Source organism: Petaurus breviceps, unplaced genomic scaffold (assembly GCF_028583685.1).
Source record: "Petaurus breviceps papuanus isolate PSGF00001 unplaced genomic scaffold, PetGlider_PUasm1.0 188, whole genome shotgun sequence".
Taxonomy (NCBI): domain Eukaryota; kingdom Metazoa; phylum Chordata; class Mammalia; order Diprotodontia; family Petauridae; genus Petaurus; species Petaurus breviceps.
In genome coordinates, this window is record NW_027185804.1 from 27,439,945 (window position 1) to 27,451,725 (window position 11,781).

At 33.5% G+C, this 11,781-nt stretch overlaps 1 protein-coding gene across 1 annotated transcript; it reads right to left on the minus strand.

The window, feature by feature from the left end:
• Positions 1-3,183: 3,183 nt before the first annotated feature.
• On the minus strand, positions 3,184-11,264 carry LOC138163685 (large ribosomal subunit protein eL33-like). The gene is made up of 2 exons (XM_069091093.1): positions 10,947-11,264; positions 3,184-3,575 (listed from the first exon to the last, which is right to left on the minus strand). Exons 1-2 carry the CDS (start codon positions 11,262-11,264, stop codon positions 3,234-3,236), a joined length of 660 nt encoding a protein of 219 aa, XP_068947194.1. The 3' UTR covers positions 3,184-3,233.
• Positions 11,265-11,781: the final 517 nt, after the last annotated feature.

Genomic DNA, 11,781 nt, shown 5'->3' on the forward strand with positions numbered 1-11,781 from the left:
ACAGCAGGGAAATAATATGGATTGACCTCTATATGAAGGTGAATCTTTGTTCTTCAAGGCAATATTAGTTAATAATAAGTTCTACCAAGCTCTACCAAGTTCTAAAATGAATCTTACAGTACAAACTTAATGGTAGATAGCTCAACTCTTATTTCCAAGAAGCCAAATGGACTAAATTTATAGAGTTTAATAACCAAAATGCTATAGAGTGATTAATTTTGGAAGTCACACTTACTCTGAATAATCTCTTAAGGTATACAACAATTAGTAATTATAATTCTTCTAAACACATAGTTAGTTTTCACCAAAACAAAGATGAGGATATAAATTGAATACACACATACATGTTTACATATATGTATGTGTATGTATATGCATATGTGTATATAACATATAGCAACCATATCTCATATTTGGTCAGTTGGCTATGCCGTTCCTCAAGAGGTAATCTTTTTAAGACACCAGTTTGAAATTTTTCAAAATAGGTATGACTTCACAGCATGCTTAGAGGGAAGAGAGTAGTCAGTTTAACTAGACTATTAACTTCTCTGTGAGCAAGGTAACTTGGAACCCCATTGTCAATACTGCCATAACTGAAGCTGATAATCATCCCCATGTAGACATGGTAGAAGAAATTTAATTCCTTCACCAGTTGATTCATATATAGATTATGTAGGAGCTTTCCTATATATTTTACTCAGATTATATGTTGGTTAGGTAAAATTTCATTCTTCACCTGTCTTCCCAAAAATATTGGCCTAAACTAATAATATGAATCCTTAAAGGCCAATCTGTCTTTCATGGTGTCCCTGAGTTTTGTGTTAAATGATTAAGTTACATTTTGGAAGACATCATATCACATATGCTATGATGCCAAGTTCAATTTCTATAGAGCTCTGTTTATCTTTCTGTACTCACACACCTTACGACTGAATTTCTCCAATAGACTTCTTTGTCCAACACTTATTAATAAGGGTGCATCAGGTCCATGATAGGGAATGTTGGTTGAAACTCAACATGCATCTGTCCCTGGTCAAGCCAACATGGGAACATAAAATGGAGGATTCTCCTTTAAATCTATCGACATAACAACTTTCAATTGCCTTAAATAAAATTTTCCCAGAATTGAAAAGGAAAATCAGTAAGAAAGGACTCAGTGCTGAGAGATGTAGAAATTTAATCATTCTGAACTCTGTAAGTATTCATGTTTTGATGTTTCCCACAGGGGACAATTCATGATCCAAATAGTTCACTAAGAAATCACCACAGGTAGGGATGTGAACATAGAGAAGACAAAGGTCAAATATAAGCAGAAGTTTGTGTCAAAATAAATTGACATTGAAGGATGAAAAAACGTGGCATTGTAAAACAAGAAAAAAGTGGATAGGTACAAACTAGTAGTAAAATTGATGAAAGGGAATGGTGGGAGACATGATGCTTGTAGGAGATGCTTTGAAATGCTTACTGACATTCTGAGAAACCATTACCTGGTCAAGTCTAAACAGCTGGCATTCCTTCCAGGCTATTCTAATAAAATATGATGAAAATGAACATTCTCAGTTAAACTCCAGCATTCTTTTTATTAAAAAGAGAATTTATGATTCTAAATAAAGAGAATGGCATAGAAATATGCATTTTGCAATTGGAAAACATGAAGCAAAGAGGGAAAGAAAAACATCTTCAATTGAGAAGACAGTGGATGATCTTCATTCTTTTAAAAACATCCCACCTCTTCTCTACTTCTTTTAGTAACTGCATTTTTGGCTCTTTATCATCAACACAAAAGAGGGAAAGAACTAATATGCATTTAAATAGTTACTAAGGGAACAATATTATGTGTGTATATAACCTTAAATGGTCACTGCAATGAGAATTTGATGGAACATACTGCATGCCAAATGGTTTATCATTTTTGTTAGACATTTCTGAATTGAATCTATCCCCAAAGAGTTTGCAAATTGAGTATGGCTCTTTGCTTAGAAGTCATTTAAGTTTTTATCTATATGGAAGTCATATATTAAGAAAAACAAAATAAAGACAAATAAGGACTATTCTACTCCCTATCAACATGCCTTTTGAAAATGATTAAATTTTGTCCCAAAATATTTTTGTTGTGTTTATAAGTGGGGGCCATATTATGGACATCAAGAATGCCTACAGCCACTCTAAACGGGAGGCCAAAAAGAGGAAATTTCTTCTCTCTTCTCTGTCATTAATTTGTCACAATATGTCCTTGAAACTAATAGGGTTTCTCTCTTCCAATGATGAGCTCCAAATACACATTAGAGAAGTCATAGTGTGGAGAGATTAGACTCATTTGTGAGACTGTGGTAGAACCTAGGTATAAATTAGACAATTTAGATTTCATTAAATATATTATTCTCATCAGTGAATGGCTCTTTATTCAGGGAAGCTGGCTTTAATCTCACTTCAGGCACTTTTTGACTATGTAGCCTTGAGCAAGACACAGCCTAGATGCCTTAGTCTCCTTTTCTGTAAAATGAGGCTTGCACAATAGTCAACATGCATTGCTATTGAAATATGATTACTGTGTGACAGGCAGTGTACCAAACACTGGGGGATCCATAATAAAAAAGGCAAAGACACCATACCCTGAAAGAAATGATTCTTTTTCTTTTTTTTTTTTTTTGAGGGAGGGAGGCAGGGCAATGGGGGCCAAGTAACTCGCCCAAGGTCACACAGCTAGAAAGTGTTAAGTGTCTGAGGTTGGATTTTAACCCAGGTCCTCCTGACTCCAGGGCCAGTGCCCTATTCACTGCACCGCCTAGAAACTCCAAAGAACTCAGATTCTTAAATGATGATGTTGGAATTGATTGTCTTGTAGGTCCTTCAGTCTGCCCTTCAAGAATTTTCTACAATGCTATAATGTTGAAGGACCATATTTCCATTAATTTGATATGATGAGTCTAAGCCACACAACTATTTTAGCAAAACCTGAAATAAAATTCAGATATTTTGGCCTTCTCTTTTAATTTTCTTTACAATTCAATTGTGAATTATATACTCAATAATTGAATATCAGGTTGTAATGTTATGAACTAATTGACTAGAACAGTGCTTTATATAGTCTGGATACTTAACATTTATTGTATTGAATATTTACCATGCTAAGAGCTCTGTATATGGAGTCATAACACATGGATTCATATCGGGGTTCTGTGATTTTTTTTATATTTCAATAAATGTTTAATTTTATTTAATCAGTTTTCATTCTAGATACTTGAGCGATAGAGCAGCACTTGGATCCTGTGTCCAATGGCCTTGGCAGGAAGATCACTCCTGAACTTGGCTAGAACCATTCTACTATTACCATGGGCCTGAGTAACTTTCCCCCAGATAACTCTTGTTCTGTTCGGTTTCCCACCAGGAGTTGCTGTGTTGTTTGTGGCTTTGTATACATAAGCACATCTCTTTCCCAAATAGAATTCAATTTCATCACGCACATAGACGCCTTCAATTTTCAAAAGAGCCATATGTTCCCTCTGGTTTCGTAGGCCTCTCTTGTAGCCAGCAAAAATGGCCTTGGACCACAGTCTTCCAGACTTTTTGCTATTCTAGAAGCCCTGTTTCCAGCAGGCCTCCACAGCTCCAAGATGGAGGAAAAAGTGAGTTCTGTGATTTTCTACCTGTCTCAAACTGGGCAAGTCACTTCACATTTGAGTCTCATTTTCCTAATATGGTGTCAATTATCATCATCATCACCATGACCATCAGCATCATCACCATTAACAACAACAACACAACAACAAAAACAATGTGAAGCAAAGGACAGAGTGTTAGACATTGTCAGGAAGACCTAATTGAAAAACTGCATAAAAACTTAACTAGCTGTGTAAACCTGAATAAGTCAGTGAATCTCTAACTACCTCAACTTCCTGAGGTATAAAATAGGAATAGTATCACTGACTTCATTGGGTTGTTGGGTCAAGTGAGATATTATTTGTATTATTTAGCACAGTATCTGGCACATAGTAGGTACTTGAAATATACTTCTTTCCTCCTTCCTTCTTTAGTAACAGCTAGTTATTATTTATATGTATTTATATGGCTCTTTAAGATATGCAAAATTCCCTCAAATATTATCTGATTTTATTTTCACAACAAATATGGGAGATAGGTGGTCTTATTATCTTTATTTATTTTAAATGACTTGCCAAAAGTCCCACACCTAGTTAATGTCTGAGAAAGGATTTGAACTCACGTTTTTCTGACTTTAGTTCTATTTCTAGACACTATGCTACCTGTCTGCTTCCATTATAATAGCTAGCTTTTTATAGCACTTGAAGTTTTGCAACACTCTAAAAATATTGACTGCCGGAGAAAGGTACTATATTACCCCCATTTTACAGATGGAGGGAACCAAGACAGGCAGAAGTTAAGTGACTTGCCCAGGGTCACCCAGTCAAAGCCCTCAGGGAGGATTTAAATTTAGATCTTCCTTTCTCGATATCTGCTATACAATGTAGTTGACCCAATGTGTAAAAGGCAAGATTAGATTACCCAGCTTTTGAGTTTTCTTACATCTCTAAATTTATTATCCTATGATTCAATTAACCAAATATTTGTCGAATATCCCCTACATCTTAGGTGATGTTCTAAGTGATACAAAGACAAAAATGAACTGGTACCTTTCCTCAAAGAGCTTACATTTTTTCCTTGGTGGGTGGAGGGTTGGGGATTATAATATTAACACAAATAAGTAAATGCAAAATGCACTGAAAGTTGTGAGAGAGAGAGACAGAGAGAGAAAGAGAGAGAGAGAGAGACAGAGAGAGAGACGGAGAGACGGAGAGACAGAGACAAACAGAGACAGAGAGACAGAGACAGATAGACACAAAGACAACACACAGACACACAGAGAAAGAATTAATGAATGGGATTTATAGCAGAAAGCAAATATTCCCAAACTATAATACAATGTTTATCAATATCCTTAGAATGGACAAAATAACCTCACTATCATCCAGGCTTTCAGTGAAATCCTCACTGAAAAAGTTTAGAAAAAACCCAATATGAAAACAAATATAATGTGAAATTTAGCCATCAGACTTGAAGATGTTCATTTTACTAAATCAATGTTCTATTTTTTTTTCTTTTTGCAGGGGTAGAAGGCAGGGCAATAGGGGTTAAGTGATTTGCCAAAGGTTACATGGCTAGTAAGTGTTAAGTGTCTGAGGCTGGATTTGAACTCAGGTCCTCCTGACTCCATGGCCGGTGGTCTATTCACTGCATCACTTTGCTGCCCTAAATCAATGCTCTTTAAGGAAATAGAATTGTTTAAAATATAATAACTAGAAATGGTAAAAGACACAGAACATTCCTTAAAAGAAAAAGGTTCCCAGATGAGAATCGTGGATACTCCACTAATGCTTATTTATGTATGGGCTGCTTTTCATTATACTTTAGAATTTATTTTACATTTTAAATTCTCAAGGTGTCAGTGCACATAATATTAAAGATAAACTCTCAAAGGAAAAAAAAATGAAACAACTGTCATTGCTCACAAAAGTCCAATAACTTGTGTTTGCCCAGCCTGTCTCTGTATTTTTAGAGAGATCTCTTCAGAGCCCCCTGGACATTTGTTCAAACAGTTCAATATCCTCTGGATTCAATAAAGATACCACTGAAGCTGCCAGGTGCATTGTAAACAACTTGGATTCTATACATTATAAAACTTTGACTGGATCACAGAAAATGTAGGTCATATAAAGAAAGGAAACTTTTTTCAAACAGAGGTGTTAAAGAATAGATTGCACCTTCAAGCCTAAATACCTTTTCATTGAAAGGAACATTTTTCTGTCCCATTCTGAGATTTATCCTTTTCTTCCATCTCTCTTTTCTCATCCCCCTTTCCTCATCTTCCATTCCTTCTCCTCTAAATCAAGTATACCTGGCAATATCGATATTTTGCATTTCATAAGACTGTTCTGAATTTTCAAATCAAATATCCATCACCACATGCTATAGTGAATGAATACTTTAATGCTCAAATGTTTCAGTGTCTCCATAATTGTTGATCTTCCCTTACAACTCAGATCGTCACCTTCTCTGCCTTTCAAGAGTTGTCTAGAGGGGTAGCTAGGTGGCACAGTGTATATAGCACAGGCCCTGGAGTCAGGAGGATCTGAGTTCAAATCTGGCCTCAGACAATTAACATAAAAACTAGCCATGTAACCTTGGGCAAGTCACTTAATCCCAAGTACCCTCCAAAAAAAACAGAGTTGCCTAGAGCACTGAGAGGTTAAATAACATTCCCAAGGTCTCAAAAATAGTGTATGTCTCAGGCAGGATTTAATCAGAGTTTTTGCTGATCTAGTTATTTTCAATCTGCTTCTGGGATTGTTGCATGGTTATGACCTTATCATTTAGTGAAACTGTTCTCCCAAAAGTTACCATTGAACTTTTAATTGTCAAATACTTTTTCTCCGTCCTTATTTTCCTTGGCTTCTTTGTCTCCTTCAACCCTGTTGATGATGCTCTCCTCCTTGATATTTTTTTTTCTCTTTAAGAGTACCACTAGGGCAGCTAGGTGGTGCAGTGAGTAGAGTGCTGGCCTTGTAGTCAGGAGGACCTGTGTTTGGATCTGGCCTCAGACACTTAACACACACAAACAAAAAACCTAGCTGTGTGACTTTGGGCAAGTTACTTAAACCCAATTGCCCTCCCCCCAAAAAAAAGCAAAAAAAAAAAAGAATACCTCTAAACATAAATCATTTTGCTTTTTCATTGATCTTTTTGGCAGACAGACCAATTAGTGTTCTTGCTGGGTCAAGTGGTATGGGCACTTTTACAATTTGGGGTATAGTTCCAAATTGTTCTCAGATTGATCTTACCAGTTCACGGTTCCCTGATAGCCTTGATTTCTTTTTCTGAAAAATTTCTGTGCCTATCATTTGACTATTTATCAATAGGGGAATGACTTTTTTTTCATAAATTTGACACAGTTCCCTATGCATTTGAGAAATGAGACATTTATCAGAGAAACGCTGTAATTTCCACTTTCCCCTCCTAAGTTTTGTTTCTCCATTCTAATTTTGATTGCACTAGAGAACTTTCATTCTATTATTTTGCCTGTGCTTGACCATGAGTAATTAAAATTTTTCCTTTTGTTTAGATCCATCATTATTTCTGTGAAAAGTGCTTATAATCAGTTTATATAGTTCATTGTTGGATATGAGGATGGTAGACTTCCAGGTATTTTTATCTGTAGTTTTTTTTTAATGGGATTTCTCTTTCTACCTCTTCCTGATGGATTTTGGTTGTAATACATAGAAATGCCAATAATTTATGTGGGTTCATTTTATATCCTGCAACTTTGTTTAAGTTTTTAAGTGTTTTGACTAATATTTTTAGTTTATTTGCTAGGGTTTTCTAGTCATACCCTTATAATCATTTGCAAAAAAGGAAAGAAGATAGTTATGTTTCTTGTTGTCTAATCTCATTCTTCCAATTTCATTTTTTGTCATTTTTATAATTATCATTTATAGTACATTGTTGGCAATTAATGATAATAAGAAACATCCTTGCTTCACCAATTTTTGTTTTGGAAAAACTTCTTGTTTATGCTCATTATAGGTAATGCTAATTCTAAGTTTTAGATAGATACTACTAATCATTTTAAGAAAAGTTCCATTTATTCCAATGGTTTCTTCTCTTTTTAATAGGAATGGATACTCTTTTGTCTTACATTTTTTATGTCTATTGAGGTGATCATATAATTTTTTTGCTGTTGATATATTCAATTATGCTAATGTTTTCCCTGATACTGAACTAGCTCTGAATTCCTTGGTGTAAGAACTTTGTGATAGATTGCTTGTAACCTCTTGCTAATAATCTATTATATTTTTTTGTAGCAATATTCATTAGGAAAAATGATTTATAGTTTTATTTCTGCTTTTTCCCTCCATGATTTAGATGTAAAACCATATTTGTTTCATGAAAGAAATTTGGTAAGACTCTTTTATACATTTTGTCAAAGAGTATATAAAATATTATAAATGACTGTTTTAAAATATTTGATAGAATTCCCTTGTGAATCCATGTGCTTCTGGGGATGTTTTCCTTAGGGAGATCATTTATGTATTGTTCAATTTCTTTTTTCTAAAAATATGGTTACTTAAAATTTTAAATTCTCCTGTTAATCTTGGAAATTTGTGTTTTTGTAAATATTAATCTATTTTATTAGATTGTCAGGTTTATTGGCATTTACTTGGGCAAAATTTATTCTAATAATTGCTTTAACTTTATCTTCATGGGTTGGATATTCAAGCTTTGAATTTTTGAAGGTGGTGATTTAAATTTATTTTATCTTGTTTTAGATGAATACATTTTTACTTCAAATTTTATTAATTTCTTCTTTGATTTTCTAGATTTCCATTTTGGTGTTTTTTTTAACATTTTAAGTGATTTTTAATTTGTCCTTTTAGTGGTGATTTTTACATGCAATTCCCATTACGTGATTTGTTTTTTTTTTTCTCAATTCTTATTGATATAAGAATTAGAGATATAAATTCACCCCTAACTATTGTTTTGGTTGAATCATACACATTTTGGTATGTTGTCTCTTTGTTTTGATTATCTATAATGAAATCAGTGATTGTTTCCATGATTTGTTCTTTGGTCTACTAATTTACTAAGATTACATATTTAGTTTCTAAATAATTTTTAATCTATCCTTTTACTTCATTGTTGTAAGTGAAACATGCATCTAATATTTATGCTTTCCTGAATTTGTTTGTGAGATATTTATGGCCTAATAGTCAATTTTTGTGAAAAAAGCATATACAGCTTAGTAAAAGGTATATTCATTAATATTCCCATTCAGTAGTCTTCAGAAGTCTATCACATATAAGTTTTCTAAAATTCAATTCACTTCCTTAACTTTCTCCTTATATATTTTATTGTTAGAATTCCCACACTATACAGTTTTACTTTACCTTCCTGTGATTCAGTTAACTTTTTCTTGTAGAATCTGGATTCTATACCATCGGTGCATATACTTTTTATATTAATATTGTTTGATTGTGTATGGCATCTTTTAACATAATACTTTCCTTGATTATATATTTTAATTATGGCTCTTTTTTGTTTTTGTTTGAGATTATGATATCTACCTCCTACTTTTTTTTTCTTCCTTCAGTGGAAGCATATTCGGTGTTTTTCCAACCTGTTACTGTAATATTATGTATGTCTTTCTGTTTCATTTCTATATCTTAGAAAACACCTGTTGTTGAATGTTGTTTTCTAATCTATTCTACTCTCTGCCTCTGTTTTGTGGGTGAGTTCATCACATCACATTTACATTTATGATTACTAACTGTGTATTTCCTTTTATTCTATTGTCTTCTATTTATCCTTCACTTTTTTTGCCCTATCCCCTCCTCAAAAGTGTATTTTGCTTCCCTTAACCTGGCCTCCCTTTATCATTCTCCTTTCTTATAGCCCTTTCCCTTCTCACTTCACATTTTGGTAAACTGAATATGTGTGAATCTGTCCATCTATCTAGCTATTTACATATATATTCATATTTAATATATCTATATAGACATATCTATATATCTGTATATATCCATATTTATGTTATGTATCTATTTCTGTCTTTCTTCCCTTTTTGAATAAGTAAAGATGAGACCTAGATTCAAACATTACCACTATCCACATTTTCCCCTTCAATATAAAATCTCTTCACAGTACACCTCTTTGATATGCATAATTTTCACCACTATTTCTCTCCCCACCCCCATCTCCCAGGACACTTTTCTTTCTCCCCTTTTCATTTTTTTTCAGTTCATTCCAGCATAATTGACTAATGCTCATGCACTCTAAGTAGACTTCATTTAACAGCCCTGCTAATGATAATGTTCTAAGGGATTACATATATCAAATTTCCATGTATTAAACAATTTAAATTGTAAACAGCTTAAAGACATTTAATTCCTTATTATTTCTCTTTGTTTTTACTTTTTATCCTTCCTTTAAATCTTGTGTATGAATGTCAACTTTTGTTTTTAGCTCTGTTCTTCCATCAGGAATGCTTTATAGCCTCTATTTCATTAAATATCTATTTTCAACCATTTAATTTTACTTACTTTTTCTGAGTACATTATCCTCCACTTCATTTAATTGTTTCTTTCTGGCTGTTTGGGGTGTTTTCTCCTTGAATAGGAAGCTGTAGAATTTATCTATAAAAATATTGGAAGTTTTAGTTTTGGAATCTCATTCAGGAGGTGATGGGTGGATTCTTCCAATTTCAGCTTTGCCCTTTGGTTCTAAAATACCTAGGCAGTTTTCCTGTATAAACTCTTATAATATGATATCTAGGCTCTTTTATTTTATTCATGGCTTTCAGATAGTTCAATCATTCTTAAATTATATCTTCTTGATTTATTTTCCAGGTCAGTAGTTCTTCTGATGAGATATTTCACATTTTCTTTTATTTTTTTTAATTTTTTGAGCTTTATTTATTGATTCTATGTGTTATAAAGTCATTAACTTCTGCTTGACAAATTCTAATTTTAAAGGAATCATTTTCTTCAATGAAGTTTTGTACCTTTTTTTACCATTTGTTGAATTCTGATGTTTGAGTATTTTCTTCAGTTAGGTTTTGTGTCTTTTTATAAGTTATTCTCTTTTTGTAAGTTTCTTTCATTGCACTCATTTATTTTTGTAATTTTCTTCTACTTTCCTTATTTTATTCTATTTTATTTTTTGCTTTTTGTCTTTTTCTTTAGCATTTTTAGAAATTATTTTTTGAAATTGTTTCTAATCTGTATTTTTTCTTTGTAATTTTGTTTGTAGATACTTTCACTTTATTGTATTTTCCTGAGTTTGGGTCTTGATCTTCTCTGTTAATATAATGGCTTTTAAAGCTCAGGATGATTTGGTGCTATTTTCTCACTTCCTCTCCCTATTTCTTTTCTTCATACTTTATGCTTGAGTGGTTTCTGCTTACCTCTGGTGATGGGGATAACTGTCCTGAGCTTCAGGTTTTTATATCCTGTTGTATTAGCAGCTGTTCTGGGGACCTCAAGTTTTGGAATTTCCAAAATTGTATGATCCAGGGAGAGTTGTGGTCCCTGTTTTTCTGGTCCATACTCCAAGAGGGCAAAGTCTCCTCTCTCTCCAGTATTATGACCATACCCAGGTAGTGTCCCTTCTCCTTTATCAATGTAGACACTCCTCACTGAGTTGCAACTGTAACCTGAAGCTTGATAATGGAGAATGTAGTCACTAATGTCACTCATCCTGCATCAAGTACTAATTCAGCTGTCCCAGTTTTCTCTTTCTGATAAGGTGTTGAAACCTTATACTATCTCTTGGTTCTGTGCCTGCCTGATACTCCTGTTTCTACAAATTGCTTCTCTAGTAAGGTTTGTCCTCATATACCCCTATGTATATCTCTAAGTGCTTATTATCTGCTAGGTACTGGGATAAAACTAAGGATGTAAAGATGAAATTAAAATCATTACCTACCTCAAAAAACTTACATTTTGATGAGGGAGACATGATGCATGTAAATAAATATGGAAAGAGTAGCTGGATGGTAACTTTAGAGAAGGAAACTCTGGAAACTGGGAGAGAAGGTGGTGAGGAAAGTTATCATAAAGGTGATTGCATTTAATTTGCAAGTAGACCCATATAAGGTAATTAAATTATCTGGTCAGGGAAGGAGGCAATTTAAATCAGTGGGTTACATTTAGAAAAGAAATAAGAGCCACTGTTATTCAATATAGATTAGCTACATAGTGTTGTGGACAAAAT